We start from the raw sequence: 25293 nt of genomic DNA on the forward strand, positions 1-25293 counted from the left end.
GTGACTCTACTGAAAAGCTGGGGAGGCTTTGTCTGCATCTGGACACTACTATTCACTCGATTAAAACAGACAGTAATCTCCAAGACCATGGATGCTTGCCCTCACCTTTTCACAATTCTGCCAGAATTTATATGAGTCCCAGGTCCTCATCGCACTGGTGAGCACAGAATGCCCATGGGGGTGTGTGTGGGTGAGGATGTGGTTTAAATTCTACATCCCCACTCATGCCACAGAAATCCTTGCAATTGGTGTGCACAGCCTTGGCTACAGGATCAAAAGCTTGACAGGGTGTGTGTGAGATCCCAGCCTCAAAAACTACATCTACGGACTAGTCATGACTGCATGGTTAGGGGCCTCCTACGTTTTGCCTATTCTGCTAGTCAGCTTTGTGCAGACAAATGCCAAGCCTGAGAAGACAAAGGTGAGCAGCCTCCAGAGAGGGTGGGGCAGGGCCCCAAGGTGGAGTCACTGTTCTGTCCTGCTCCAGTCATTCTTGTAAGACTCTGACCTCTGCTTTCTTTCATATTGGGGTTTTCCATTAACCTTTCTTTTCTACTTGCCTCTTCTTCATTCCTATAAATGGATGCTCCTTGGGCTGAATATAGGTAGGGAAGAGTCTCCTTCCTGCAGTCCTTGCTCTCCTCCATCTCTAGTTAGGATTACCTGGATACTCTTCCAACACGTCAGTATCTGCATCAGAGCTGGGCGCCAGACAGGGGAAGCAGTGGGCACCATGGTGGGTGGCAAGGTTTGGAGGAGAGGGTGAGCCAGGTCATCTCTGATGCAGCTCAGTGGGACACCTACAACAAGAAGGAAAAAACCAATGTGGAAGGTTTTTTGCAGATGGATAAAATCGGAGAGTTAATCCGAAAAACATAAAACATAGGCAAAAATAATTGGAGGTCTAGGGGCGCCTGGGTGGCTCAGTTGATTAAGCATCTGCCTTTGGCTCAGGTCATGATCTCAGGGTCCTGAGACTGAGCCCAGTGGGGAGTCTGCTTCCCTCTGCCTCTCCCCACCTCCCGTGCACATGCACACATGTGTGTGTGTGAGCACACACTCTGATAGATAGATAGATAGATAGATAGATAGATAGATAGATAGATAGATAGGAATTGGAGATCTAAAACAAACAGATTTAGAATCAGGGGTTTTGGATTCTGGCATCAGTCTAGTCCTAGTTCATAATTCAGTTGCCTTATTGATGAAATGTGTGTATAACATAGGGAGGGGCAGCACTGGGAAGGAGAGCAATGATCTGGATGACTTGGAGGCAAGATGGAATCATGAAGTGAGAGGCAAGCAACCTTTCATCCGTGTAGTGGGGCAATCATTTTTGGTCTTGGACAAGTCCCTTTACCTTTATTAGCTTCTGCTTTCTCATATACATTTGTAGACAACCGTATCTACCTTGTGGGTAGGTGAACAATAATTATGACACATATAATGTGCTCAGTAAAAGGCAGCTCTGGTAAGATCTTCCTACCACTCTGAAGTTGACCAGAGAACCTCCTGGGTGACTCTACTTTTGAGAATTGGTGTGGCTTTTCTGTGACTCAGTGCTGCCTAGTTGAGTATGAAGACCCTGGATCCTCAGCTATAGAATTTGCTTAATAAAAAACTGAGTCTGGAGGTATTAGAGACATATCATATGGACTTACATACATTTGAAGCAGCAATGAGTGTCAGGAGTAAGCTGGCCTGGAAAGGGCTTTCCAGTTCAGAGTCTCTCTAAATTCCCATACTCTGGTTACTTAACATGATTTTCAGTAATTTTCATTGCAGTACAAAGGAAAAAAAAAAAGACAATTTCTTTAAAATGTTTAACTTAGCACCTGGCATTATGGAAGTTGAGATGGATATTTTCATACAGTATTCTCTCTATGCACATCTCAGTTTTGCTGGCATGTGTCTGTGTATGCACTCAGGGGAAAGTGCAAAAGCCTGCACAGAGAAGGCACCTTTCTGCCCCAGAGCAGGGACCGAGTACTAGAGTCCGGTGTGCTAGTCATGGAAGCAGTTGGCCTAGAAAGTTGGAGAAAGTCTGGTTTTGTTTGTGTTGCATCCGGACAGGTAGTGATTGGCTGAAATCCTTTCTAGTTCATTGGATTTCCAGGGAGTCTGATTTAATCGTAGTTTAAATCTAGACCTTCCTTATCAGATTATGTCCTTCTCCCCTTTCTCTGATCGGTTCCTCTTTCCTCATTCTCACCATGTAGTTTGGTGGCTTCCTTTTCACACTTCCTGTTTTGTACTCCCTGTGTTCCATGAGCAACTGGCAGCAGCTTTCCCAAGATAGGAAAAGGAGTCCTTCATGGACCCTATATAGATACAGTGGAGGAAGAATAAGGTGAGATCTGCCTTTCAGAGGAATTTAACCGAAGAACAGGTGACAAGAATGTCATGGACAACTAATTTCTGTTATGTGGAATTTATTTGTGTTACATGGAATTCTGCTCTAATATGTTCAAGAGATTTGGGGAGGAATAGAATAGATGGGGCCAGTGGTGAAGGCAAATATTAGATACCTAGAGCACAGTGGGGTGGGGAGCACTGGTTATGTGCAGCTGGGTGCTGCCAGATAGATTTTAGTAGCACTAGCAGGTGGATTTGGGCTCTCCACCTCCTCTGCTGGGAGCTACAGAAAGAGTTCCACAGTAGTGGCTTGTAGGACTATCATGCGAGAATGAGAGTGACAGGAGAGAGAACACTGTTTCAGGCAGGGCTAATATTAGATTCTGGAATGTTAAACTGGGAAGGCCCCTTGAGGACCTGTCAGGAATGTAGGTGAATGTCATTTTACCAGTGGGGGAACTGAATGTCAAGGATGAGAATTGCCCAGATTCACAAGGGAATCTGACTACAGAGCTGGCTTCTGATTCCCAGATCAGAATTCTTGCCACTATATAAGCAATCCCAAACCTTCCCTTCACTGGGAAAATCCAGACAGAATATCTCCAACCCAGAGCCAATGAATATCCTCATCCTCACAGAAGCACAAAAGGCAGTGGGCTTTTCTCTTCCGCCCCTGCTTCCTTCCAGAACTTCCCATCCCAGTTCATGAATCTCTGCTCTGTTCATCTTATCCCAGCACATTTCCTGGTGTCCTGCCTCTTCCAGGATAACAGGAGGGGAGACTTGACTGTTGCTTGAAAACCACTGGCTTCTAAATCACAAGACTTAACTTTCTATCCTGTCACACACACCTTAGATAACTCCTGTTTGTTTCCTGGTTTGTTTTCATTTAATGCAGGTATTACTTGGAGTGCTTTGAAAGCTTACACTGATGTTAGGAATTGTTGTTATTAATATCATCATTTTTTTAAATCTTCTAGATGGATTGCTATAAAGATGTGAAAGGAACCATCTATGAATATGAAGCCCTCACTCTCAATGGAAATGAACGCATTCAGTTCAAGCAGTATGCGGGCAAGCATGTTCTTTTTGTCAATGTGGCCACCTATTGTGGTCTGACAGCTCAGTATCCTGGTAAGAATTCATAGCCAGATCTCCTTGGGGCTGAATCTTCCAGCTCACTATATTCTAAATCATAATTAGAATTACATTCTAATTACATATGAAAATAAATGCTCATGGTCAAGTGACTTGGTTCCCTGATGTCAGAAGCCACAATGGCCCACAGGCCAAATCTGGCTAGCCTGCTTTTGTAAACAAAGTTTTATCAGAACACAGCCATGCCCATGCATGCCCATTCATACTGATTTTACGCCTCCAGGCAGAGTTGAGTAAGTTGATGATAATGGTGACAGAGACCACCTGGCTCATAAAGTCTAAGGTATTTACTATCTAGACCTTTATAGAAAAAGTTTGCTGATTCCCTCCCCATGTCCTGCTTCTGCTTTGCTCCTGAGAATTTCCAGGAGAATCAATAGATCTCTGAGGACTAGGAGCCTCTCCACCGATTCTAGAACTCTCCTCTGTGAATACAAGAGACAGAAACAATGTTTTTGAAACTTTTCTAGGGTTTTACAGGTAACTGACAAAGACAGAGAGAGGGGGATGGGGTTTTATACCTGGAGCTGCGTTTGGCTGGAGAGTTGGTAGAGCAGGTGGTGATGGGGGAATCTTCCTGCTCCAACTGAAGGCCTCCTAGATGGAGATTCCGCCTCTCTGTATGTTACTCAAGGAGAGATTTTATCTTTCTCATATCTCAGACCATGTGGTTTAGAAAGCAATGGATAATGAGTAGGATGGAGTGTGCCTAGGTGGCTTGGTTGGTTAAGTATCTAACTCTTATGCTCAGGGTTCTGAGTTCAAGCCCTGTGATGAGCTGCATGCTGGGAGTGGAGCCTACTTAAAAAAAATAATAATAATAGTGAATAGGATGAATGTTGCCAGAAACAGAGGGACTTATATTTAAACTAATAATAACTTCATTTTTTGTTGTTTTTGATTATGTTGTAAACAGGTAATATATTCACAAGGCTCACAAATTATGTGAATCAAAAAGTTTAGAGTGAGAAGCCTTTCCACCTCCTCCCACCTCCCTTCAGAGGAGAATACATAGGTAGAGGTTTTTTTCTGCTTCTCTCCCACCCAGTTATAAGATAATATAAATACTACATCCCATTTTGCTCTTTGTCTTAATTAATAAAGTACTTTAGAGTTCAGACTATCTCCTCATTCTTTTTTAAGGCTGAATAACATTGTGTTGGACCATAATTCATCTTACCAGCTTACACTGACTTTAAAAATCAATTTAGTCAGTTCCCATTTTGTACATAACAGACAAGGACACTAAGCAATAGTTAGTTGCTCAAGGACTGGAAGACAGGATTCCTAATTTATTGTCTCCTTCCTAGAGGAAGTGATCATGTACGGTGACTGAGGACAGAGTGGAAGGATGTGGGGAGAAATACTGAGGAACTATATGGAATCAGGAAGGCAATCTCTAGTTTGTTTTTTTTTTTAATTTTTATTTATTTATGATAGGCACAGAGAGAGAGAGAGAGAGAGAGAGAGAGAGGCAGAGACACAGGCAGAGGGAGAAGCAGGCTCCATGCACCGGGAGCCCGATGTGGGACTCGATCCTGGGTCTCCAGGATCGCGCCCTGGGCCAAAGGCAGGCGCCAAACCGCTGCGCCACCCAGGGATCCCATGTCCTTTCCTTTAAAAAAGACAGATTCAGTTTAGCAAGTAACCAACCAGGGAAGGCAAGCTTGTGTGTGTGTGTGTGTGTGTGTGTGTGTGCGCGCGTGTGCATGTGTGTGTGTATATAACAAAAGATGTAATATAAAATTTACAATTTTAACCAGTTCTAAGTGTACTCCTTAGTAGTGTTAAGTATATTCACATTCTTATGAGACAAATCTCCAGAACTTTCTCATCTTGTCAAAATGAAACTGTACCCATCAATAACCCTCCATACACTTGCAGTTATACATTTTACAATCTACAATAACCCTGTGAAGTTTTGAATATTAAAGACTGGGGCTCATCTCAGAAGAAGGGAATCAGAATTCTCTGGGATGGGAACTGATCTTCCCTATTTATCAGAAAGGGCTCTCAGTTGATTCTGATGTGCCAGAGATTTGGGAACTATTACCCTATAACAAAAGGCTCTGGAATGCATGTCTGGAGCTCCAGCATCTAACTGCAGCCCTGCCACTGAGAGTCTTTCCAATCTAGAGATTTTTCCTCCCCTAGGGCTCTGTTGCCCTGAAAATGGGTCAATCCCACAGATCTTTCTCTACACAAGGTCTCCTTATTGTCCCTTATCTACCCACAGAACTGAATTCACTTCAGGAGGAGCTGAAGCCCTTGGGCCTGGTTGTATTGGGCTTTCCCTGCAACCAATTTGGGAAGCAGGAGCCAGGAGAGAACTCAGAGATCCTTCCGGGGCTGAAGTAAGTGCCTACTAGGAACCCCACAGGAAGCCTACCTTTTTTCAGACTGCAGAGCCACTTTTGTGCTGAGGACTCCCTGAGTGGGTGGCAGATTAGGGGCACCTGCAAGCTGACATCAGTTTTGTCCTAGCCTGATGTGAGTCTGGCAGTGTCCAGGGACTCTTCTCCTCTCTGAGATGAGATGTTGCTGGACCGCAAAGGAGCAGGAACGCAGAGGAAGCCGGAACAGAGGCTGTACACAGAACACAGGGTCAGGTTGCAGTAAAGAGAAGAATTTTGTGAATCAGGGAGCCCACAGTCTAGAAATGGCCTGTATTTTCCCTTTTCAGCTCTGTTTTCCATCTCTGCCCTTCCTCCTGCTTTTCCCATGAACCCCAGACCTGGTGCCCCACTGTAGCCTCCTCTCCTACATTCTGGAGCTTCCTGGGAATGCTGTGGTTCATTTTAGGTACGTCCGTCCAGGCAGAGGCTATGTCCCTAACTTCCAGCTCTTTGAGAAAGGGGATGTGAATGGTGAAAAAGAACAGAAAGTCTTCACCTTCTTGAAGGTGAGTGAATCACTGACCCAAACCTCTTCTTCCCAAGCATTCCTATCGTAGAGTTATTGTCCTGGAAATGGACCCAAGGGTCATGCCTGGAAGTGGCATTGGACTCTTGGCTAGAGGTCTACACATTAGTGTAGGGACCTGGGTTTAATTTGTTAGTATTTATGAGATTCTGGCTTTTGTGATGGAGAGGGCTGTGTAGAGTGGCTGTGTTTCCAAGGACCACCCTCTTTTGCTCATTAACCTTCATTCATCAAGGTACATTTTCTGAATATGAGGCAGTTAGCTAAATAATACTGATATAAAGAAGAATAAGACACAGTCCCTCGTCCTTGATGGTTCCTATTGGAGAGAGGAGCATAGAAATAAATAGGCTAATACCACGTAGTAAGTGCCTTTTATGAAACACTGACTTCCAGATATAGAGAACTGGAGGCTAACAGGGTCCCTAACCACCAGCGTTAATTGTTCCTAAATGCTAGACAGTGGGCCAGCACCTAGCTCAGAGATTTTTATATACCTTCAGCAAATTGAAGAAAATAGTACAATGTCAGAGGGTTTCATAAACTCAACTGACTTATAAGGGCTTCCCTCTATTCTAAGATTAGGACCTATTTGTAATTTATTCTTACAATAATCTTTTTTAAATTAAATGATGCTTCTCAAAAGTTTTGTTAATTTGACAAAACAAAATGTTGGAACTACACGTTGATCCCAAAGATATTTTTGGAATGCTACTGGCCCGGGAGCCCTAAGACCTGGGGAACCCCATTCTAATCTAAATTGTTGACTTTGCACAAAAGGAAACCAACAGCCAACAGAAGTGACATATCTTACCCATAACAGCATTGCTTTGTGATCACCGGGGGCACAGGGGCACAGGAAGAGGGAACAGGATTTTACTGTTATATCTACAACTGTCTTGATCATTGATGTGGTGGCAATCCAAAGGATTTGTTAAGAATCACAAGAAATTAGAATATATAGGCATGGGAGGGAGCAGTTCCCCTGTGGGTGACAGTAGCAGAAATGACGCTGTTTGTTGCATTTCTGCTCCAGCTCTCCTGCCCTCACCCCTCAGAGGTTCTAGGCTCCTTCAGACACATCTCCTGGGATCCTGTAAAGGTCCACGATATCCGCTGGAACTTTGAGAAGTTCCTGGTGGGGTCTGATGGGGTCCCTGTCCTGCGCTGGTTCCACCGGACTCCCATCAGCACTGTCAAGGAAGACATCCTGGTCTACCTGAAACAGCTCAAAATGAAATAGGAAGGCAGGAGCAACCCTGCTTCTCATCAGAAGACGTGTTTTAAAAAAATTCCAGATTTCACCACATTCTTCTAAATGGCCTGCCCTTGACCAAAGCATGCTGTACCGCCAGAGTTCCCACTCTCTACCAAGCAGATTTATATTCAGAAGACTACTGCTATTTCTCCTTGCAAGAATCCGTATGTGGAAGAAGAACAAAAGAATGGAACCTCTAAATCCTTAGACCTCTAATATAAATAAATTTAATCGGTCCTGTCCATCAAAAGAAAATCAGCGTTCCATGAGGATGGTTCAGTCTGCCACAACATCCTGAAAAAGAACGTTCCAGACAGAATGTTCCCCCTTCTCTTTCCACTCTAAAAGTGTAGAAATAACAGTGGGATGGTAGCCATACAGCCGAGTTTCCACCTTATAACACCTGCCCTCCACCGTGACAAACACGTATTGTCAGTTTCCAAGTCTTTTGAGACCAGTGTTCATCCATGAAACTTACCCTCCCATACACACAGTGACCTGTCATTCTGGCTTATGAGCTCTAAGGTGGAGTGAGAGCAGGAGACTGCCTTGCAGGAATAGAAGGACATCTCCATGGTAGTGGGACCCGGAGCCTCTCTATCATTTAGATCCTACAGAAACTTCCCTGCTGTCTGACTTGTAGTGCACTCAGGTCATGACACCTGGACAATGCATCCTTTGAAGGATGGGCTTTCTCTTGTCCATCCTAGATTCTTCAGCTTCAGAACCAGCTCTGCATTGTCTCCAATAAAATGTTTTCTACAGCATCTGGCATCACTGTGGTAGTTTTTATACCCTATCTTGTGCTCAAACTTGTCTCATCTCTCTCTTCTTTCTCACTGTGACTACCACAGATGATGTGTTTCCCAAATCACCTGAACCCCTTGGATAGAAGAAATTATCCTTCTATTATTATCTGTCCAAGGACAGATCCTTGGAATGCTGTCACCTGGCAGCTCTCAATTGTCACCCCTTATTGGGAATTATCTCAGGTTCAGGTCATGTCCCCTTTCCAGGGGCAGCATGTATCCAATTACTGCTCCATGAGGGGCATAAGAAGCAAGACTTGACTTCTCAACTTAGGGCAGCTCTGGAGGGCCCATCCCAGCTGCAGAGATGCCCAAGGGTCTGATGCCTTTCTGTTGATCCTGACCTAGTGCTCTATAGTAAGCTTTGCATGCACGTCTCCATCTTTGAGACTTTATAGGTAACCTAACCTGCAGTGGTTGGCACCAGAAAGGATGTGAGAAAGAAGATGCTAAGATGATAGTTTTGAAACTGAACTATCCACCATCTGCTCAGCAGTGCTGGGATGGGTGGAGCACAAACAGCCATTGCACAGAGTAGCAGTGCAATTTTTATTTTTTTATTTTTTTAAGGGGGGTTGCTGAGGAAGAGAGAGAGACAGCGAGATCTTTTTTTTTTTTTTTTGAGACAGCGAGATCTTAAGCAGACTCTACACCCAGTGCAGAGCCTGACATGTGGTTCAATCTCACAATCCTGAGATCATGAGCTTAGCCAAAACCTAGAGTCTTACACTTTATTGATTTAGCCACCCATGCACCCCATAGCAATTTTTAAAACTTTCACCAAACCTGAATGAGGTGGTACACTGGTGAAAGGATATGGTATCAGGTGCTTGAGAAATGTGAGAGAGGTGGTACTTTTAAGGTGATATAATTTTAAGGCAATTTTAAGATTGTTATTAGAAGAAATTGGTGCTTTGGAGAGAGATTATTAAAGGCTGAGTATTATATCTGACCAAATAAAGGCTAACTGTAGAAGCCAAAGTGCCTCCATAAGAGGAGATGAAGAACCTCTCATATCCTGCAACTCGAGAGCACAAAAAACTAAGTTTCAGGTCCAAGACTTAATTGTAGGGATAGTAGAGCTCCAAAGATGGTTAAATTCTCAAACTAATTACCTTCTATGCCCAGGTCATGGCCTTGATTGGAAAAGAATAGAATCTTGAGACACTGGATGGAGACATCTGGTTGGATGCTTTAGAACATCTAAATCCCCAGATTTTCCAAGACTCCCAGTTCTCCTTATTAAGAATAAGCACATCCTTCTTGCTTGATGACAATGCAGAGGCTTTTGTTCTGCCAAACATTATGTGCTCTGCCATCTACTCAACATCTGTCCCATAAAGAACTAGATTCTGAGAGTTCTGGATCAAGCGGCATGGGACACGAAATTAGCTAAAGGAGAGTTCATTGATCTTGGGGCATTTTTCCAAAGTGCAGAAACTTTACACATTGGCAAGAACCCAACACACTGTTTGGATTCTCCTGCTTGTAAAAAAAAAAAAAAAATGGTTCTCAGTAAATGCAGTAGAAACGCCAGGACTATTGTGCCCAATGACAGAAAGGAGGGATCAAAAGCTGAAAGAAGCGGCCAGCCTAGAGTGGATTTACTGTGTAATGCTAGAAACCTGCTGATGACAATGTGTTGCATGGATTTGAAAAAATAAAAAAGAATGTGCAGGATCACTGAGAAGTTCTGTGGTGAGTGTCCTCTAAAGGCCTGGACTGATAAGAAATTCTGCTATAGAAGTAACCTCACTGTTAGCAATGCAGATTATAGAATCCTGAAGGCCAGAGATGGAAACATTCATTCATTAGTGTGTGTGTGTGTGTGTGTGTGTGTGTGTGTGTGCATGTGTGATTATGTGTGTGTGTGAACTCTGTAGAGTGTTGGAGATGGATTCAAAGAGCACACCATCCCTAGAAGCAAGGTAGATGAACATCCAACAAAGGTAATCATTGTCTATACAATCAGAAGAAAGCAAGAATAGAGAACCAGGAAGCTGAGGCAGCAGCCCCAGTTAAAAATAAAATCACCACACCTTGCTTGGCTTCTAATCTTGAACCAGTTTTCAGACCCAGAATCATGGACTAAAGAAGAAGCCGGGTCCTGAGAAGGTAGGATCCTGTGATACCACCACAAATACATAGAAAGTAATTTCCCAGTCTTTTCCTAAAGGAACTTCTAGCCATTCACTCAGTAACCATAAAATCAAGAAAGAGAAATACCCTTACATTTCAAGGACTGTTGGACATAAGATCCAGGTTGACATTGATACTGGAAGGCCTAAAGTGTCATCATGGCCTCTGATTAGGAGGCTTTGAGGACTAAGCAGCAGATGCAGCCCCTGCCCAAGTCTGGTTCACAGTGCATCCATTAAGGCCATGGATCCATCTGACAGAAATTTCTCTTGTCTCCAAATGTCCAGTTAGAATGATGTATGCGGTAATTGGCAAACCGCTGCATTGACATCTTGGCATGTGGTGTAAGAACTGTCACAGTAGAATAGGCCAAGTGGAAGGCCTGAAGTTGACTCCCAAGTTCATGGCCTGGGCAGTACATGAAGCCATCTTCCCAAGGAGACAGACAGATAGACAAAAAGGATACATGATTGGGATCCCTATGGTCTCTCTAGTCTGTTGGAGTCTGTGGGTCTCTCCACAAACTAAACCAAAGAATAGCCCTAATTGAAAGTGCTGTACCTGATGTGGTATATTTATTAGAAAAGATTAATTTACATCCTTTGATTCTTTAAAGAAATAAGTGGAAAATAAGATTAAGTATAACCTTTTGTGGCATCATTAGTTTAAAAAAAGTCATCTGCACACCATCATGAAATCTTAGCCTTGACTCATCGTACGTTTTATACACCCTGCCACTACCACCTTAGCCCCAAACCTGGCTCAGAAAACATTTACGTTCGCTAAGAAAGTGTTAAAGATGCTGGGCACAGTGTCCTGTCAGAGACTGACTTCTCAGCTAGGAAGTCCGTAGTCCTGTTCAGAAGATAATGTTTATGGTTTTGGGGTCATGGACAAGAGAGGACCAATGGGTTGTTCAGACCATCGGCTCTTCCCCAGGACCAAGTCCTGAGCTAGCTCTTTATATTAGGCTGGGATATTCCCAGGAAGAGAAGCCATGGAATCAGAAAGATAGCCTCTGCTCTAGAACATTGGTCCTGCAAGTCTAAAATGTACCAAATGTCTTTATCAGAACACAGGTCAAAGACATCCAGTTAAATTGTTATAGATCGGTGGACGGATTGAACATTGTCTCTTACAAATATATAAAAATGTGGAATAATGAGTCATTATATCAGTCCTTAGAACAGGTCCAACCCAACAGCAAGGGCTTTATCAGTGTTTCCTTTAGCTTGACCATTATGGAAAATAGTTTATGTTATAGTGTTAAATAAAAATAAAATAATACAGAGGGTCAAGAGCCACCCCTGCCACCACCAACATGGAGACTTTGTACCGAGTCCCCTTGCTAGTGCTTGAATGCCCCAACCTGAAGCTGAAGAAGCCACCCTGGGTGCGTGTACTGTGGGCCATGACTGTATGCTCTGCTGGTGGTGTCTTACTTCCTCATCACTAGCATAACAATTGATGTGTTACTGTTGAACCTCCTGGTGTTGGCTCTCTGCCTGATGAACATGGGCCTCAGAAACCAGTAACTTTCTTGGCCTACAAAGTAAATGGACAATGAATTTTGGAAGGACTCACATCCATCTTCCTGTTTACAATGGGAGGCTTAGGGCTCATGATCCTGGATCATGGAGTGCACCAAACATTCCAAAACTCAATAGATTTCTTCTTATATTCACTGGATTTTTCTGTGTCCTATTGAGTTTTGTCATGGCGAGAGTGTTCAGGAGGATGGACCTGCCCGGCATCTGATGCGTTAGAATGCCTTTAGAGAAGAAATCAGTGGATATTGAATTTGTCCCTGTCAATGAAGTTTTAAAGGCTGTACCAACCCTCTGATGTGAAGTATGGAAAAGAATGAAAAGCAGCAGAAAAGTGAACACTTCATTTAGTGAAAACATACAAAGGCATTAAAGCTTGAACTAGAATGCCCGCTTGGTATCAAAGAGACAAGCTTATCACAATATTTTTTTCCTGCTGGCCTATAACGATGTACCAATGATGTTAGGTGGCATTTACTTCCTAGTTTTTATTTCTTAAAGAAAATGTACTCCAGTGGTGCAGTAGGTAAAGTCATGACTCGGTTTGGTGCAGGTCATGATCTGCAGGAACTGGGACTGAGCCCAGTGTGTGGCTCTGCACTGCCCGGGGAGCTGGCTGCTCTTCTCTGCCTGTGACCCCACCACCCTATGTCTCACAAATAAAAATAAAAAAAAAATTAAGGGAAGACTTGAAGAAAGTTGGAGGCACACCAATGAAAAATTAAAACCTGAAAAAAAAAAAAAGAAAAGAAAATATACTCCATTTCTACAACTATAATATTGAATAAAGTGATTACTTTGTACAGCTCCCTGAACAATCTTTGGAGATGACATTTCTGACTTTAAAAAAAGTAATAAAAAAGAAGCTAGATTCCATAAACTGAGAACTCTGGACAGATGATCAGCTGTACCTATGGCCCTTTGCCTTTAAACAGAATATGTGACAATATGTATCAGAATATGTGACAATATGTATCAGAATATGTGACAATATGTATCAGAATGTGTGACAATATGTATCTGAGACTGTTGCCTGCACAATGAGATGTATTAGAGGAGCAGAAATTTAAAATGTTTCTAACTTAAAAATAGTATATAAATGCATATGTGTTACATATATATGTGTGTGTGTGTGGCTGTGTGTGTAGTGACAGTCACGGCCACTCCGAAACACTCCAACGAAAATCTCCCTAGAACAAAGTCTGGCATACACCAGGGAACAGCGGATTTGGGTATGAGACTTTAGAAAATTCTCAAGCAATTATCCTGTTGTTTCCCGCATTTCCTTAGCCCGCGCTGCCGCCGTGTGTCTGAAAAACGCTGCTTTCCTGGAAGGAACTCGTAGCTCTCTAGAGGCTTCGGGGTCCTTGGGAGGCAGCGAGCGGCAACGCGGGCTGCACCTGCGCGGAGAGGCCGAGGGGAGCCCCGCCGCCCCCGCCGCCCCCGCCGCCCCGGCCCCGCTCCGGGATCCGGCTCCCGGGAGTTCGCGCTCCGGGCGCTGAAGGTGAGTCCAGGGTCCCCGAGCGCGCTCCGCCGGGCCGCTCCAGTGGCGCAATCGGTTAGCGCGCGGTACTTATACGACGGTAGCTGTGGGCGATGCCGAGGTTGTGAGTTCGAACCTCACCTGGAGCACTTTTGCCACCCTTGCGGCACGACCCGCCCGGCTCTAGAGCCGAGACACAGAGACTCAGGCCCGGCCTAAGGTATCCGCAAAACTTACTGAGAGATACTGCTGTGCCTGAGTTTAACTCCTTGAAATGCGGACAGTCTTGCTGTGCTTTTTAAAAAGATTTTTAAAGACGTATCTATTCACGAGAGACACACAGAGAGGCAGAGACACGCGCAGGGGGAGAAGCGGGCTCCCCACGGAGGCTCGAGCGGGCCTGGATCCGGAAGGCTCAACCACAGAGCCACCAGGTGCCCACGACCTTGGTTTGTCTTTAATACGTATTTCAGGGGAAACTTTCCGGTCTTAAATCTGCCTTCCGTACCTCAGTTCTCCACTCCTCTGGGATCCTCATCCCTCAGGTCCGCGATGCCTGCACTTATGAGGAAGACACAGGTGTTCAGTCTCAGAAAACAAACTGACCCACTCGGAGTTGAGCGGAAACCTGCGTGTGGCCCACGTAACCTCGGTAACCTCAGCAACCTCGCCGTCTGGATATTCAGGGTTCCCGAAGGCATCCTGGGGACACAGTGCTCTCCAGCTTCCCAGGGCAGGGGAAATCGTCCAGATGCTGCTTACAGCCCCCTCGTCGCCCTGAGCTGCCCCAGATGTAAATGTAAGTCCAAAACAAGGATCCCAGGCCGACTTCGGTGAACACTTGGTAAAGAAGTGATAATGGCACTGAAGGGGGCACTTGACAGCATGAGCACTGGGTTATACGGTATGTTGGCAGGTCGAACTCCAATAAAAAACAATACACACACACACACACACACACACACACACACACAAAAGCAAGCTTGCAGAGGTTGTCACTTGCTCAAGATTGCACAACTAGGGGTGGCTCAGCGGTTTAGCACCTGCCTTTGGTCCAGGGTGCAATTCTGGAGTCCCGGGATCGAGTCCCACGTCGGGCTCCTGGCATGGAGCCTGCTTCTCCCTTCTGTGTCTCTGCCCCTCTCTCTCTCTCTCTATGTCTATCATAAAGTAAAAAAAAAAAAAAAAAAAAAAAGATTGCACAACCTGGACTCAAATCCAGGACTTGATACTCTGAGTTACTTACTGCACACTGTTGTAAGTAGTGTGAGCTATGTACATAATCATGGGGAGGCCAGTGCAGTTTGAACCTGGACTTCACATTTGACAACGGATGCACTATCAAATAGATAAAGCTTTTGTATGTTAAAAAAAAAGAAAGAAAGAAAGAAAGAAAAAAGTGATAATGGGCCCATCTGGGTGGCTCAGCGGTTGAACATTTGCCTTTGGCTCAGGGCATGTTCCCTGGCTCCTGGGATGGAGTCCCACCTCAGGCTCCCTGCAGGGAGCCTGCTTCTCTCTCTGCCTATGTCTTTGCCTCTCTCTCTGTGTGTCTCTCATGAATAAATAAATAAAATATTAAAAAAAAAGAAGTGATAATGAATAGGTTACTTAGCAGGATGTACAATGGACATATGAAGAGAGGTTATTCACAGAGTTGTTTTCAGTTAAAAAGGAGATAATAAATTATCAGTTAATTAATGGCTGCAAATTCCTCCCATCTCTGCATGTCCCCATGCAAAGTGATTTTGCAGTATCTTCCATCAAGAGATGGGGTCTGTTTCTCTCCCTCTTGGATGTGAGCTGATCTTGTGATTGACTTTGCCAACTACAATACTATAGAAGTGATTTTGCAGGAGTTCCAAGATAAGGCCTTGGAGCTTCCCCTTTTGCCATCTTGGGACCCTGAGACTCGCCATACGAAGGAATGCCATCTAATTTCCTAGACGATGGAGGCTCACATATAGACACTGCCATCCTAGCCATCCCAGCCATTCCAGGTGACACCCCAGACATGTGGGTGGGAACATTTTGTACCATCCAGTCCCAGTCAGACTGCCAGATGATTGCAATCACATGAATGACCCCAAGCAAAACTAGCAAAAGAATTTCCCAGCTGAGTGCAGCCCAAATTGTTGACCTGCAGAATTTCAAATGAAAGAAACAATTATTGTCTTAAGCCACTAAATTTGGGTGAGGTTCGTTACAAAGATTTAGAAGGCTGTATTTCACACAGAAGCATTTAAGCACAGAGTAAGAGCCTAAGATGAGTTAGCAGATTATTACTTTTGGGGATCTTTTCATTGTCCTAAACATTGGGTCCTCTCTGTTCTTGCCACAGCATAGAGACTCCAAAATCATTTGGAACCTGGGCTATTTAAATTTATTCCAGGAGTAAGCTGTTTCCTTGGGTCCTTGCACCAAGCTTAGAGTTGAAAGGCTCAGAATTTCTGAATCTCTAGAGTGAGTAGAGGTATGATTGAATAGGCAGTGTCCACATTCCTTGCCTGCATTTGCAAATAGACTAAGCTGTAGGATCCGTATTCCTCTCTGGATGCATCTTCCCAGTGCTGGCTGTCCTTTTGTTAAATGTCCTGCTTTGCCTTGCCCATGACAAGGAGACAAGGAGCTAATAGCCACATTGAGAAACATTTGCATATTGAAATAGTTTAAAGATACCAAGCACTCAAACCTGATAGCTTGTTGCCTAATATTTTTTCAAGGAAATCCCATAACAGAAATTCTTAGGGGTAGCATACTTGTTGTCATGGTGACTAGAAATTACATGTACAGTTCTTTTTTCAAATAGGTCTCCAGGACCTTCCCACTGGGTTATCCACCAAGATACCACACCTAGGCCAAACTTCTTTGCTTATATAAAAAAGCAATTCTACAAAACAATGGGTTTTTATAAATGTATAGTTGGAGCTATAGCAGAGAAATGTAATATGTAATATATTTGCCAATAATAACATGGAGAAAACAAAAAGTAAAACGGCAGATATAAATACCACTATATTGAAAATAACATTAATTATGAATGGATTAAACAACAAATCTGATGGCAGACTGTTATATTGGATTTTAAAAAAGATCCAATTCTATGTGGTTTACAGGAGATACATTTTAGATTCAAAGATATGATAGAGTGACAAGAATGATAAAAAGATATATCATGCACACAGCAACCACAAGAATGCCAAAGTGTCTGTATCTATCATTACACAAAATAGTCTAAAACAAATAAAAAAGGCTCTAGAGATAAATAAAAACATTTCATAATGATGAAAAAGAATCAACCCATCAGAAAGATATAACACTTATATGTGTACCCAATGAAAGAGCACCAAAATATATGACGCAAAAACTTAAAGAAATAAAGAAAAGAATAGACAATTCAACAATAATGGTTGGAGATTTCAAAATCTTGCTTTCAATAATACATGGAACTAGACAAAAGATCAACAAAAAATAAAAGATTTTTATGATAAAATATATAATAAACCAGACCTAACAGACATCTATAGAAAATACCACCAAGTATACTTACATCTCAAGTGCACGTGGTACATTCTCAAGGATAACCATATACTCAGCCATAAGACAAACCTTGATAAATCTAAAAGGATTGAAATAATACAAAATATATTCATCAATCACAATGTATGAAACTAGAAATTAATAACAAAGAATTTCATAGAACTCACAATTATGTGAAAATTAAGCAATATACTCTGAAATAACAAATGAGTCAATGAAAAAAAAAACAAAAGAGAATAGAAAATACTTTAAGATAAATGAAAACAATGGCTTAACATACCAAATCTTATGTGATGCAGCTAACATAGGGCTTAGAAGAAAATTTATAATTATAAATTCCTATGTTAAAAACAGAAAACCAGTCTCCAATTAATAACCTAACCCTCCACCTTAAGGACTGGAAAAGAAGAGCAAACAAAATCTAAACAAGCAGAGAAGTAAGGAAATAAATATTAGAATGGAAATTAATGAAATAAAGAATAGAAAAACAACATAGAAAGTCAGTGAAACAAACCAAAAGCTGTGTTTTTTTTTTTTTCTAAAGATCAACAAGATTGACAAACCTTTGGCTAACTAAGGAAAAAGAGGGTGAACTGAAACTCCTAGAATTAGAAATGAAAGAAGGAGCATTACTATAAACCTTACAGAAATTTAAAAAAAAAAAAGTTATCAATGGATACTGTGAATAATAGTACACCAACACATTAGATTACTTAGATGAAGTGAACACATTTCTGGGAAGACACAAACTAATGAAACTAATTCAAAAAGAGTAGATAATATAAATAGATCTGTAATAAGCAAATGGTTTGAGTTAGTAACCAAAAGACTACCCACAAAAAAAAGATCATTCCCAGGCATCTTCACTGCTGAATTGTACCAAATATTCAAAGATGAATCAGTATCAATTCTTGGAGAGTTGGTAAACTCTTTTTAAAAATAGAGGAGGGTGGGCAGCCCGGGTGGCTCAGCTGTTAAGTGCCGCCTTCAGCCCAGGGCCTGATTCTGGAGACCTGAGATCGAATTCCATGTCGGGCTCTCTGCATGGAGCCTGCTTCTCCCTCTGCCTGTGTCTCTGCCTCGCTCTCTCTCGGTGTCTCTCATGAATAAATAAATAAAAATCTCAGGAAGGGCAGCCCTGGTGGCGCAGCGGTTTAGCTCTGCCTGTAGCCCAGGGCGTGATCCTGGAGACCCTAGATCAAGGCCCACGTCAGGCTTTCTGTATGATGCCTGCTTCTCCCTCTGCCTGTGTCTCTGCCTCTCTGTCTCTATGAATAAATCTCAGGAAAAAAAAGGAGGATGAAAGACTTCCTCTTTTTTTTTTTTAGGAACTGATTTTATGAAGCCATTATTACCCAAACCAGACAGACATCACAAGAAAATATAGACCAATGTATTTTATGAACATGGACACAAATCCTCAACAAAATACTAACAAAATCTAGCAATACATAAAAGGAAGTATATACCATGACAAAATGGGATTTATCCCAGGAAAGCAAAGGTTGGTTTCACAAGCAGAAATCAATTATTGTAATATATCACATCAATAGAATAAAAAACAAAAACCACGTGATCATCACAATAGGTGCAGAAAAAGCATTTGACAAAATCCAACACCTTTTCCTGATGAAAATTATCAACCAACTAAGAATAGAAAGGAACTTCCTCAACTTGACAAAGGACATCTGTGAAAAAAAAACCCATAGCCAACACTATAAATGCCATTTCTCTTTCATTATGGTGTCTGTGGATTAGCTAACTTAAAAAAATTTTAATGTCAAATAAATCTTTTTCCTTATTGTTGTCATGTTGTGCATGCTTATGAAATTCTTCCCTACCCCAGGTTTGCAAATACATTCTTTTTTATAATTTTCTAAAATTTGTATATATTTGTCTTTTACATTTTAAGCCTTTAACTCAAAAAAAATTTTATATGATGAAGTACAGGTCAATACATTTATGTTCATTTTTTCTAGAATTATTTACCTAAAAATTCACTCCAGCCCCCCATCTGTAGTGTATCCTCTCTTCTCTATCAGGTGTCACATGAGCATAAGCTCCCTGTTATGTTTGATTTTTCTAGTTACCTGTCCTGGCCAATGCCATGCTTCTTTTAGTAACTGTTGAAACTTGTAATGAGTCTTTTTAAAAAAAGATTTATTTATTTAAGAGAGTTAGTCAGTGTGGGGAGACGGGCGGAGGGAGAGGGAGAGAGAATCTTTAAATTAAAAAAAATTTTTTTTAATTTTTATTGATTTATGATAGTCACAGAGAGAGAGAGACAGAGAGGCAGAGACACAGGCAGAGGGAGAAGCAGGCTCCATGCACTGGGAGCCCGATGTGGGATTCAATCCCGGGTCTCCAGGATCGTGCCCTGGGCCAAAGGCAGGCGCCAAACCGCTGTGCCACCCAGGGATCCCAGGAGAGAGAATCTTAAGCAGGCTCCATGCTCAGCACGGAGTGCAAGGTGGGGCTTGATCTCTTGACCCTGAGATCATGAACTGAGCCAAAATCAAGAGTCATATGCTTAATGGCCAAGCCACTCAGGGACCCCTATTTTTCCACTTCAAATATTTTCCTGGGGTACCTAGCTGTCTCAGATGGAAGAGCATGGGACTCTTGATCTTGGGATTGTAAGTCTGAACTCCATGTTGGGCATAAAGATTACTTAAAACTTTTTTAAAAGATTGTGTGATGATAAAGTGAGTTATTATTTTTAAAAAATAAAAATACTTTTTAAAAAATAAGTATTATTGGGGTGCCTGGGTGGCTCAGCAGTTGATCATCTGCCTTCAGCCTAGGACATGATCCAGGAATCCTGAGATCCAGCCCCACATCAGGCTCCCTGCATGGAGTCTGCTTCTCCCTCTGCCTGTGTCTCTGCCTCTCTCTCTGTGTCTCTCATTAATAAATAAAATCTTTTTAAAAATAAGTATTATTATTCCTTGTTGGAAAAGACAGAAGCAAGTGGGCGTTAAATGGTATTGCTTTCTTCTGTCCAAGGTAATACTGCACCATTTTCCTGCTATGATGCTTTATCCTTTATCTCTTCCTTGTTCCTTTTGCTATAAGCTTTTTTTTTTTTTTTTTTTTTTTTGCTATAAGCTTTTTAAAAGCATATGAGGCACCTGGGTGGCTCAGTTGGTTAAGTGGCTGCCTTCAGCTCAGGTCATGATCTCAGGGTCCTAGGATCAGGCCCCACATCAGGCTCTGCTTCGTGGGGAATCTGCTTCTCCCTCTGCCTTTGCCCCTTTCTCCTGCCCGTGCTCTCTCTTCCAAATAAATAAATAAAATCTTTTAAAAAAGAGCATGTTCACACCAAATTCCATAGTTGGTGTGTGGGACAGTCACAGGGGAATTGTAGCTGTAAAAGCAGTTCTGTTTACTGACATCGTTGAAATTAAGCTTCTCAAGGCAGAGACTATTGAAATTGTTCATTTTTATCCCAAGTAACAAAAAGTATGTGTGAAATTTAAAATACATCAATACTTTTTTTAATGAATAAGTGATTTCTTCCAAGAGAGGCTGAGGTCTACATGAGATTAACCCTTGCTCAGCAGCCATTTATATCATGAATTCATTTCATGATGGGTTCTGAACACCTCTGGAACTTTGCTCCTGAATTCCCTGCATCTCCTTTCTTTCCACCCTTTCTCTACTCTCTTCATGTCTTCCATAAGTCTTTACTATTGAATAATGAAAATGAATTGGATTTTGGAACACTTGGGATTATTAGGAAAGCAAACTCTGGCATATTATTTATTTTCTCTCTGTGTTGACTTCCTTACTGACAGAATGGGCACGCTGGCAACCACCTGCTCATTAGTGAGACCTCAGTGTGATGCATTTGGAGATGGCTGCTACGTGGCAGGCAGCTTGTCAATGTCTTCCAGCATGCTTCTTTCTTACCTTCTTTCCTCCCACCTTCCTTTCTTCTCTCCTTTTTTTTTTAATAGGAGCAGTAGCAACTGTAGGAAGTAACTACCACTTTTTTTTTTTAAGATTTTATTTATTTATTCTTAGAGACACATGGGTAGGGGGTGGGGAGAGGAGAGGCAGAGGGAGAAGCAGGCCCCATGCAGGGAGCCCGACGTGGGACTCGATCCTGGGTCTCCAGGATCACACCCCGGGCTGCAGGGGACGCTAAACCGCTGCGCCACCGGGGCTGCCTGCTTTCTTCTCTCCTTATTCCCCTCCTCCTCCACTTTCTCCCCTTCCTATACTCCAGCCCTGGGCTCCCACAACACCTTCTGTCTCCATTGACTCTGTCTTGACCAGGATGTGAGCCCGAATGAACACCTTGGCCCTGAGAGGCTGAGAACTATAGGATCTGACATGTCACTATTGGCCTTCACGTCTTTCGGAGGTAGACTACTGGTCCTTACCTTCCCTGGGTAGGCAAAGCTTTTCCAGACTTTAGTTTTTATTCTTACCCTGGTTGTAATATGGATATGTCACACTTTCAGATGGGAGTTCTGAAATAAGCCCGCCATGATTCTTTTTTCAAATTTAGATCATTTGTTCTTCTAATGCTGGAGGTGTGTTCCAAAACTTATCAGAACTTTGAAACTCAGATTTGGGAGAGGAAAAAGAGTCTTTGAGCTACTTGACATGATACATAAGATGGGGCCCATAAAGAAAGAGTTTCTTTACTACTTAATAACCAATTACTACAAAGGTGAGCAAAGGCTAAGAGTCCTAGATAGTTAGGAATTAGTAACAACAGGGACGCCTGGGTGGCTCAGTGGTTGAGCGTCTGCCTTTGGCCCAGGACACGATCCTGGAGACCCTGGATGGAGTCCCACGTCGGACTCTCTGCATGGAGCCTGCTTCTCCCTCTGCCTGTGTCTCTGCCTCTCTCTCTGTGTCTCTCATGAATAAATAAATAAAATCTTAAAAAAAAAACAAAAAGGAATTAGTAACAACATGTGAAGGGTGGGATGACATCGTAGATACAGCCCTAAAGCAGTAATATGAAAATTGGATTCCTTCCATTGCTATTAACTACATGATGTTAATATATAATGTAAATGATAAATATAATTTATTGTGTGCAGGCCAAACGTCATGCTACATGCTCAGTGCTTTATAGATGTGTATTAATCATGTTTTTTATTTTCTATATTTCCTGATGCTTTGACATCTTGGGTCCTTGCCAACCCTAGAGAAAGACTGTCCCTGTCCCCGAGAGCTGATCAATACCCAGAGGTAGGTTGTTTCCAACAAACAACCCCCTGTGACTGTGCCTTTCCCATGAACACTAACCAGTCCAGAGTCTGTGCTCCAGACAGTTTCCTTATCAAGCTCTTATGCTCTGGGCCACTATTCTCCTGCCCTAGTCATCGCAGGGCCAGGTACCAGATCACTAGGGACAGCCCTGAATCATTCAAACTGCCCATCCCAAACCTGTTTACCCTGCCTCACTCATTCTTCCCACAAAAAACACAGGAAAGACTCTTGCCCACATTCCTCTCACTCCCTCTGCCTACTGCCTGATCCTGGTACTTCCTCACATGCCCTGGACTGGATGATGTGCCATGGCTTCTGTTTCTGGGGATCTGAGTGTACAAAAACTTGTTCTTTCAGGACAGCCAACTCCTGTGTGTTTTACCATATCCAATTAAAACAAACCAAGGTTATATCCCAAAACAATATATTAACGTTTAATCTCATGAGGCAGGTATTATTATCCAATAATGTGGGATTGAAAGCTGTAATGTCTATGGTGACGGCAGAAAAAGACTTCTGCATGACTGCTCTAAAAGGCTTTGGGGTTTCCGAGACACAATTCAGTGTCCTTATACTATTGTTCTCAGTTTAGAAGCCCCAAGAAGAGCCCCGAAGTCTAGAGAAAGAAATGGTTTCTATCTTCAAAAGGAGGCTTCTAAAGTCTCATAATCCACCAGCCCTTTCTCAGGCTGGAAATCAGCTCTACCTGGAGTTCAGTTCCAGAAAGGACCTGGAGAGGGCAGGAGGATGGAGGAACCTGGGTTAGGCAGGCAAGTAGAACAGGAGAATTTCAGCAAAATAGAGCTGCTTTGGGTTTGGATTGTAAGACACACTCTGAGATCCCCTAAACAAAGACTGTCAATGACTGCTTAAAATAAAAAACGAAAACTGTAATAAATAAAGTTTGTCTATCAGATTCTTGGCCTTATGTGGAGTAAAAAGGAAAGGGCCCATTGTATGTGAATGTAGCAGAGGTGTATTCTCCAACCCTGTTCTTTTCTAATCGTATGTAACATATGCTTCATGGTTCATCTCTCCATTTACACTGCTCAGTATAATCTACTGCCATCTACTAGATCTTACAAGCTATTATGTTGTAATAGATCTATCTAATAGAATAACTTACCTTTGTATGTAATCATATCACTGAGAATAACAACAGTCTTCTTTTCTAGTCATGTGACCTTGTATTCCCTTTTTGAGCATGACTGCACAAAGCAATGAATGATGCACACAGAAGTCCATCATCGTCAACAGAAGTGATAAGAGCTGGTGTCCGTGATTTGCTACCAGTCTCAAACAGAATGTTTTCATTATTCTGCATATATTCAATATTTCACATTTAAGATTGATATTGACTATGATTTTTCAAAGATACCAAGTTAAACAAATTACCTTCTATCACTAGATTGCTTGGAGTTTTGATCAGACTGAATTTTGAGTTTTAGCAAATACTTTTTCTGTCTCTATTGAGGTGATCACGTGGATTCTTTCTATCTTAATGTGCAAATTGGAATGATTTATTTTTCTAATGATAAACCAGCCTTGCAATCTTGCTACAAACCCAAGGCCAAAATGACTTATAATTAATTTTAAACATGACTGTGTTCAGTTCCTTAATTTTCAAGGTAATTTGTATCTGGGTTCAAGAGTGAGACTGACCTGTGATCTTCCTTTCTCATAATGTCCCTACTGGGTTAGTATGAAGGCAATATCAGCCTCAGTTTGGCAGTTTCTTTAAATATAAGTATATTTTCTATAAATATAGAGCTACCATATGGTTCAGCCATTCCAGTGGTAGGTGTTTACCCAAGAGAAATGAAATAATATATCTACACAAAGGATTATACACAAATATTCACAGCATTTTTATTTGTAACTGGGGATAATGTAAATATTCATCAAAAGGCAAATGGGTAAACAAATTGTAGTATATACATACAACAGAATACTATCTAGAAACAAAAAGAAATGAATTACTGATATAAGCATCATGGATGAATCTCAAAATAATAATGTGGGTAAAAGAATAAAGAGAGCCCGTAATGTATGATTTCATTTACATAAAATTCTCATAACTGCAAGCATAAAAAAAGCATGGTTGTGTGTGGGAGATGTGATGTCTGTGTTCATTATGTTTATTGTAGTGACAGCTTCATGAGTTATACCTGTGTCAAACTCATACATATGTTTAAATAGATGTAGTTTATTATAAGAAAATTATAAATCCATTTAAATCCTCAATAAATCCATTTAAAAAGTACATTAACTGGGGAAAAATCTCATTATACTATTCTGCAAAAGTAATTGGAGTGTCTTTTCTTTCTGTCTCCTATTTTCCCATATTGTGGAAGTGTCACCTAACTGGGCCCCCAGCTGGCCTGCAGCAGAAATTGACAAGAGGCCTAATGGGAGTTTCAGGCAAGTTTACTGGGGCTTCTGCTCAGCACAGGGGAGGCAGCAGGAAAGAAAGTGTGCTCAGGCTGGCTCCCCAGGAGACGTCTGGGAGAGTTTTTGAAAGAAACAGGTGGAAAAAGTGTTTACTATAAGCATATAGGATCAGGGTTGCATGACCACCTGGGCACTTGGAGGTCATGTTGTTCATGTGTGGCCTGTCTCATGAACATGTCAAATCTCCACCTATATGTGATTTTAATGTTACAAGGAGGGAAAGTCCATGAAAGTCCAGGACCCATCCTGAGGCAGACTGGCTTGGTCCAGATATGCTACTCAAAGGGTGCAGAGTTTCAGCTTTTTCTCTTTTGTTTCTTTCCTAATGGAGACAGCCAAGGAACACTGGTAAGAGTTGAAGGGCCCCATCCAGGCCTGGCTCTATCTCAGAGGAGTTAT

General features: G+C 42.1%; 1 protein-coding gene, 1 long non-coding RNA gene, 1 other non-coding gene and 1 pseudogene across 3 annotated transcripts; all 4 read left to right on the top strand.

Moving 5' to 3' along the window:
• The first annotated feature begins 221 nt into the window (after positions 1–221).
• GPX5 (glutathione peroxidase 5) lies at positions 222–8460 on the top strand. Its single transcript, XM_025470846.2, has 5 exons — positions 222–421; positions 3336–3489; positions 5750–5867; positions 6316–6415; positions 7472–8460. Exons 1-5 carry the CDS (start codon positions 335–337, stop codon positions 7676–7678), a joined length of 666 nt encoding a protein of 221 aa, XP_025326631.1. The 5' UTR covers positions 222–334; the 3' UTR covers positions 7679–8460.
• A 3032-nt stretch (positions 8461–11492) lies between these two features.
• Positions 11493–12399, top strand: LOC112674441 (oligosaccharyltransferase complex subunit OSTC-like; annotated as a pseudogene).
• A 1329-nt stretch (positions 12400–13728) lies between these two features.
• TRNAI-UAU (transfer RNA isoleucine (anticodon UAU)) lies at positions 13729–13820 on the top strand. The gene is given in 2 exon segments: positions 13729–13766; positions 13785–13820. It is a non-coding gene; the product is annotated as a tRNA-Ile (tRNA).
• A 196-nt stretch (positions 13821–14016) lies between these two features.
• On the top strand, positions 14017–24864 carry LOC125754358 (uncharacterized). The gene is made up of 3 exons (XR_007408334.1): positions 14017–14470; positions 22380–22422; positions 24798–24864. It is a non-coding gene; the product is annotated as an uncharacterized LOC125754358 (long non-coding RNA).
• The last annotated feature ends 429 nt before the right edge of the window (positions 24865–25293 follow it).

This window comes from Canis lupus, chromosome 35, assembly GCF_003254725.2.
Source record: "Canis lupus dingo isolate Sandy chromosome 35, ASM325472v2, whole genome shotgun sequence".
Classification (NCBI taxonomy): domain Eukaryota; kingdom Metazoa; phylum Chordata; class Mammalia; order Carnivora; family Canidae; genus Canis; species Canis lupus.

What these genes read in the sequence shown, in the direction of transcription:
- GPX5 (XM_025470846.2), top strand. Translation starts at nt 335, where the DNA reads ATGACTGCATGGTTAGGGGCCTCCTACGTTTTGCCTATTCTGCTAGTC. An exon ending in CCAAGCCTGAGAAGACAAAG is followed by an intron (nt 422 to 3,335) that starts GTGAGCAGCCTC and finishes TAAATCTTCTAG; the next exon opens with ATGGATTGCTATAAAGATGT. An exon ending in TCTGACAGCTCAGTATCCTG is followed by an intron (nt 3,490 to 5,749) that starts GTAAGAATTCAT and finishes ATCTACCCACAG; the next exon opens with AACTGAATTCACTTCAGGAG.